Raw genomic sequence first — 6,805 nt, 5'->3', positions numbered from 1 at the left:
GGATTGGTTGCCTCCTGCATGCACCCTCTGGGGATCAAGAATGTAACCCCGGCATGTGCCATAACTGTGAATCAAATAGACATCAACTGTTTCCTAGGTTTAAGCAAAACAACTGAGCCATTCCATGCGGGCTTTTTTTCTTTTCTTTTTTTCTTAATTAAAACTTTGTAGTTTGTTCAACTTTTCTTTTTGTCCTGACACCACCACCTTCTTTCTGATCATCTCAGACGGAACTCACAAACCATATAACAACCCACTCCATGCAAATAATGTCCTTTACCTTTAACAGCTGGCAGAGTAACAAAGCTAACATCAGCGTCCAGGTGGGCTTCTTAACAGCCGTCTTCCTTCAGGAAGTGCTGTTGAGAGAGGCACGACCAAAATATTCAGGGACAGACAGACACCTGGGATAGGTGATTGAGAAAACAGGAAGCAAAGTGAAAGGTTAAAGAGCACGTAGGATTCCTGAGGTCTCATAACATCACTTATAGAATGATCTCTCCCTTCCCCTAACCTCAGCCATGCTCTTGACAAGCGCTGTATGGTTTTGCTGCTAAACTCACTTCAGTGCACAAAGTCCAAATTCCTCCCTCAGATCAGACTCCATCCCCAATCCTTCCTCTTCCTCCTTCTCTTACTCCCATCCATCTGATTCTTACCTGATCTTCTTGCTGTGAAGGCAAAGCACTGTTCTTCATTCCTTCCCTCTTTGACCGGTCACTGCTTCCCCTGTCACTGCAGGTGAAAGAACATCTCCATGATACACCTGTTCCAGGGAGTCCATGCACCAGGAATGTGTCCAGAAAAACAAGGTTCCCCTCACTCATTCCCCAGAAACCACCTCGTGAGACAGGTCTTGGTGAGGAAGGAAAGAGGTTTATTCAGGTACCAGCAACCTGTGAAGAGGGGGAAAGCACGTCACAAATCCCATCTGCACATCTCAGTGCAGGCAGAGGCTTTTATAAGGAGGGAGAGGCCAAACAGAGCAAAGAGGTCAGGGGGCGGGGCTTGAGAAGTTCTCTACGTGCCCACAGGCACAGTCCAATCTGATAAGAATCTTGCAAGTGGTCAGGTGACGGTCCAGTGTGCGTCATCCTAGCCTTTGTTGTCCTGGTTCTAAGGTTGAAGGTCATCAAATCTCCCAGAACTGGGAAGGTCAGAGTTTATATCTTCTAAAATGAGTTCCTAGGATTCTTATACAAACATGTTGTTTATCTACAAGCTTCATTATTAGTCAGAGTCTGCATTTACAGGAACAATGTGGAAAGAATCTTGAGGTGAGTTGTAATTCCCATGAGTTACATAAATTCATGTAACTAATATGATATGAATGCTGAGTTGCTTTGTTCTTCATCAAGGCATTTCCACCCTTTGAAAAAGTCAAATTGGCCCTGGCCATTTTGGCTCAGTGGATAGAGTGTCGGCCTTCGAACTGAAGGGTACCAGGTTGGATTCCCGGTCTAGGGCACATGCCCAGGTTGTGGGCTTAATCCTCAGTGAGGGACGTGTTGGTTGTGGCCAATCCATGATTCTCTCATCATGGATGTTTCTAACTCTCTCCCTTTCCCTTCCTCTCTGAAATCAATAAAAATATATTTGGAAAAAAAAGGTCGACACTCTATTAACTGAGCCAAACCAGCTCGGGCGCTAGGTAGTCTCTAAATGACTACCCACCTGGTATGTTAAACCAAAAAAATAATAAACCATTTTAAAACAAGGTGCATTTATTCTGAATGCAACCCTTCCTTAATATTTTTTTAAATCGAACCATGACCTCGTTGTTCATAGGTCGACACTCAACAATTGAGCCACGCCGGCTGGGCCAGAAGTGAAAAATTTTCAATATGAGAAACACTCCTTAGAAACACATCCCTCACACTCCCCAGTCCTCTGCCTTAAAGGTCTCAATGTGCATTTGCAAACACTTTCCTGCAAGAGGAGAATTTAATCAGCAGTCTGTGATCTCTTTAATGAAACCATGGATGACCTGAAATTGATTTCTGGGGTCCCTACAGCTCCCTCTCCAGCCGCCTCTGTCTGGTGCAATGCTACATGAATTTTATGATCGCAGGGCTTTTTGGGGGCTGTTTAGTGCTAAACACAACTAAAAACCCAAAAGCATCCAGAGCTAGATGCTAAAGCCATGCACAGAACCAGTTCGAACATTCAGGAGATGAGCCCTGGCATATCCTCGTAATTCCTCAAAGGAAAGAGATCATCAGCATAAAACACCCATAATCCCCAAATATTCGTTCTTTTTTTTGGAGAGGGTAGTATGGGTTGATGAACCTCAAGAGATCAAACAATGAGAACCCTGGCCATTGAAATGAAAAGTATTTCCAGTGATTTCTTCGAGCCTTGACTACTGGGGTTGGGCTAATCTTTTCACGCTTAAGGTCTTCTTCTTTGTCTTTCTATGTTTAATATATTTTTACTAGAGGCCTGTTGCATGAATTCATGCACCAGTGTGGTGCCTCTGCCTGGGCTGTGGGGATCAGCTGAAACTGGCTCTCTGACATCACCCGAGGGGTCCCAGATTATGAGAGGGCACAGGCCAGGCCATGGCACCCCACCGGTGCACCATTAGGTCTGGGGAGGGACACTGGAGGTTGGCCATCTGGGGATGGACCATGGCACGGCTCCAGAGTATGTCCAGCACGTCTCACTCAGTCCCGATCAGCCAGACCCCAGCAGCAAGCTGACCTACCAGTCTGAATGTCTTTCCCTGGTGGTCAATGCATGTCATAGTGAGCAGTTGAAAACCTCAGCATATCATTTGCATATTATGCTTTGATTGGTTTAACAGACAACAGGTCGACTGGATACTTAGCACATTAGGCTTTTATTATATCAGATTGATTTCATACAGGAAGGGAGCGAGAAACACCAATGATGAGAGAGAATCATACATCAGGTGCCTCTTATACTCCCCCTATTGGGTATCGAGCCCACAACCAGAGCAAGTGCCCTTGACCAGAATCGAACCTGGGGCCTTCCAGAGTCCACAGTCCAACCCTCTATCCACTGAGCCAAACAAGCTAGGGCTCATTGGTTAATTCTTGTCTGTGTCCTGACCGGGAATCAAACCATGACCGCCGGGTTCATAGGTCGTCCCTGAACCACTGAGAAACATCAGTTTGGCTCAAAATGCTTTTATTGATTTGAGAGACAGGGAGAGAAATGGAGAGAGACACTGAGACAAAGAGACAGGGAGAGAGAGAGAAAGGAGGAAGAGGAGGAGGAGAAGAAGAATAAGAACAAGAACCATAACAACAAGAACAAGAATACGAAGAAAGAGAGAGAAAGAAAGAGACATCAATGTGCCCTCATACCCAGGTGGTGGCAGATAGAATAACAGAGCTTATTAAAAATGTGCACCGAACTGTTCACATCCCAGGGTAGGCCAGCATGACTGGGGCTCAGGTAGACAAGAGCCAGGGACCCCATCACGTGTCCTACGAGTCTTCCATCATCTCAAGGATCATTTCCTCCACACCATTCTCCTTGATGTGGTGCACGATGCGCCAGAACCGGCACCTGCAGTCCAGGTAATGGCTGCCAAGGTGGAGCCTCCACATCAAAGGCATGGTGATCAAGCCCAGCGGGCTGGTAGTGAGTGCCATATCTCCACTGGGGATATCTTCCTGGCGCAACCGTACTTGCAGAACACCTTCTGTGTACATGACTAAAGGCAACCATGTACGATTATCCTGGTCCTCATACATCCAGGGCCCACGCCTCAGGCACATGGGGTGCAAGGTGAGGTGCACCTTTGACGGGAGATCGGCCATGACACCTCCGTCGTCCAATGAGCAACAGCCACAGTTTCTCATAGCCTCTCGCTTCTTCCGTTCTGGCAACGAAACACAGGGGATGGGGTCTCCAAATATATTTTACCTTGGCTTTTATCTTTATGGTTTTTACGGTTGTGTTTGTGGTTGCCTTTGGTTTATTTTTGCAAAATTATAAATCTCAACTTTTCTTTCTTTTCAGTATTAGAGCTTTCTTCTCAAAAAAACTCTACAAAAAGTACTTAAGGTAAAATATGACTCTATGCAGGTAACATGGTCCTATGGAATTTTAAAACAATTTTGTAGATGACAGTTGAGATACAACCTTAGGTTCATTTCAGGGGTACACCGCAATGATTAGACATTATAAAATGGACTAAGAAATCATGCAATTAATCTCATACCCATATGACAACATACACAGTTATTATAATATTACTAGAGGCTCAGTGCACAAAAAATCTATGCACTCTGGGGGGTCTCTCAGCCAACCCTGTGGCCTCTCCCATTCCAGTACCCCTTGAGGGATGTCCAACTGATAGCTTAGGCCCGCTTTAGTGCTGCCGTTGAAGCTCCCTCCAAACCTTCTGCTTGGAAGCTGTGAGACAGGCTTTTGGCTGAGCAGCGCTCCCCCTGTGTGTGCACTGACCACCGGTGAACAGCTCCTGCCATGAGCATCTGCCCCTGGTGGTCAGTGTGTGTCTTAGTGACCAGTAGTTCTGGCATTTGGTCAATTTGCATATTAGCCTGTTAATATATAGGATTCACTCCATGCTCTACTTTACTGTGCCATGACTATTCTTTTGTTATTTTTCATGTAGTTTTACTGATTTCTGAGAGGAAGGGAGAGGGATAGAAAGAAAGGTCAATGATGACAGAGAATCACCGAGTGGTTGCCTCCTGCATGCCTCCTACTGGGAATCAAGACTGTAAGCCGGGCATGTGCCATGACTGCAAATCGAATCGACATCTCTAGTACCTAGGTTTAAGCTAAACAACTGAGCCATGCCTGCCAGGCTCTTTTATCTTCATTGCTTTTCTTTTCTTTTTATTTCTTTTCTTTTCATTTCTTTTCTTTTCTTTTCTTTTCTTTTGTTTTTCTTAATTAAAACTTTGTAGTTGGTTCAACATTTCTTTTTGTCCTGACTACACCACCTTCTTTCTGATCATCTCAGAGGGAACTCACAAACAATAGAACAACCCACCCCATGCAAGTAATATGAAGATAATATGCTTTACATTTAACAGCTGGCAGAGGAAGAAAGCTAAATTTAGCATCCAGGTGGGCTTTTTAACAGAGGTCTTGCTTCTCAGGTGCTGGTGAGAGAGGCAAGACCAAAATATTCAGGGATAGAGAGATAGCTGGGATAGCTGATTGGGAAAGCAGGAGGGAAAGAGACAGATGAAACAGCAAGTAGGTTTCCTGAGGTCCCATAACATCACATATAGAATGATCTCTCCCTTCCCCAAACTTCAGCCATTCTCTTGGCAAGAGCTGTATGGTTTTGGTGCTAAACTCAGTCCTATCAACAAAGTTCAACTTCCTCCAACAGATCAGATTCCATCCCCAATGCTTCCTCCTCCTCCTCCCATCCATCTTTTTCTTACCTTTTATTCTTGCTCTGAAGGCAAAGCACCGTTCTTCGCTCCGTTCCTCTGTGACTGGTCTCTGCTTAACCCTGTCACCTGCAGAAGAAAGAACATGACCATGATACTCATATTCCCAGAAGTCCATGTACCCAGAATGTGTCCCGAAAAACAAGGTTCCCCTAACTCACTCCCAAGAAACCAGTCCTGTGAGACAGGTGGTGGTGAGGAAGGAAAGAGGTTTATTTAGTTGAGGGCAACCTGTAAAGATGGAAGAAGCTCGTCCCAAAACTCATCTGCACATGTAGTGCAGGCAGAGGATTTTATAAGGAGGGAGAGGCAAAACAGAGCAAAGAGGTCAGGGGGCGGGGCTTGAGAAGTTTTCTATGTCCCAACAGGCACAATCTAATCTGATAAGGGTCTTGCAAGTGGTCAGGTGATGGTCCAGTGTACGTCATCCTAGACTTTGTCCTCCAGGTTCTATGGTTGAAGGTCAGCGAATCTCAAAGATCTGGGAAGGTCAGAGTTCATATCTTGTAAAATTAGTTCCTAGGATTCTTATACAAACAGGTTGTTTACCTACAAGCTTCATTATTATTCAGAGTCTGCATTTACAGGAACAATGTGGAAAGAATGGTGAGGTGAGTTGTAATTCCCATGAATTACATGAATTCATGTAATTAATGTGACATGAATTCTGAGATGCTTCGTTTTTCTCAAGGGGTTTCCACCCTTTGAAAAAGTCAAATAGGCCCTAGCCAATTTGGCTCAGTGGATAGAGTGTAGGCCTTCAAACTGAAGGGTCTCGGGTTTAATTACCAGTCAAGGGCACATGCCCGGGTGTGGGCTTGATCCCCAGTGAGGGACTTGCAGGAGGCAGCCGATCCATGATTTTCTCATCATGGATGTTTCTACCTCTGCCCCTCTCCCTTCCTCTCTGAAATCAATAAAAATATATTTGAAAAAAAAAAGCCGGCACTCTGTCCACTGTGCCGAAGCAGCTCGGGCGCTAGGATAGTCTTTAAATGACTACCCGCCTGTTATGTTTTTTCAAAAAAACAGTAAACCATTCTAAAACAATGTGCATTCAATCTGAATGCAACAATTGCTAATATTTTTAAAAATGTTTTTATTGACTCAGGGAGGAAGGGAAATCAATAGGGAGAGAAACATCCATGATGAGAGAGAATCACTGATCGGCCGCCTCCCACACGCCTCCTACTGGCAATCATACCCGCAGCCTGGGCATGTGCCCTTTATCGGAATTCCAACGGTGACCTCCTGGTCGAAAGGTCGATGCTCAACCACTGAACCACTCCGGCTGGCCCGGAAGTGCAATATTTTGAACAGGAGAAACACATCCCTCACGCTCCCCAGTCCTCAGCCTTACAGGTCTCAATTTGCATTTTCACACACTTTCCTGCAAG

General features: G+C 45.1%; 1 protein-coding gene across 1 annotated transcript; it reads right to left on the bottom strand.

Moving 5' to 3' along the window:
* Window positions 1-3,455: 3,455 nt before the first annotated feature.
* LOC308511056 (protein p13 MTCP-1-like) lies at window positions 3,456-3,791 on the bottom strand (the record flags this gene model as incomplete). The annotated part of the gene is made up of 1 exon (XM_081081066.1): window positions 3,456-3,791. One exon carries the CDS (start codon window positions 3,789-3,791, stop codon window positions 3,456-3,458), a length of 336 nt encoding a protein of 111 aa, XP_080937192.1.
* Window positions 3,792-6,805: the final 3,014 nt, after the last annotated feature.

Source organism: Myotis nattereri (genome assembly GCF_964212035.1).
Source record: "Myotis nattereri genome assembly, chromosome: X".
Classification (NCBI taxonomy): Eukaryota; Metazoa; Chordata; class Mammalia; order Chiroptera; family Vespertilionidae; genus Myotis; species Myotis nattereri.
This window is presented reverse-complemented; position numbering and strand designations above follow the sequence as displayed.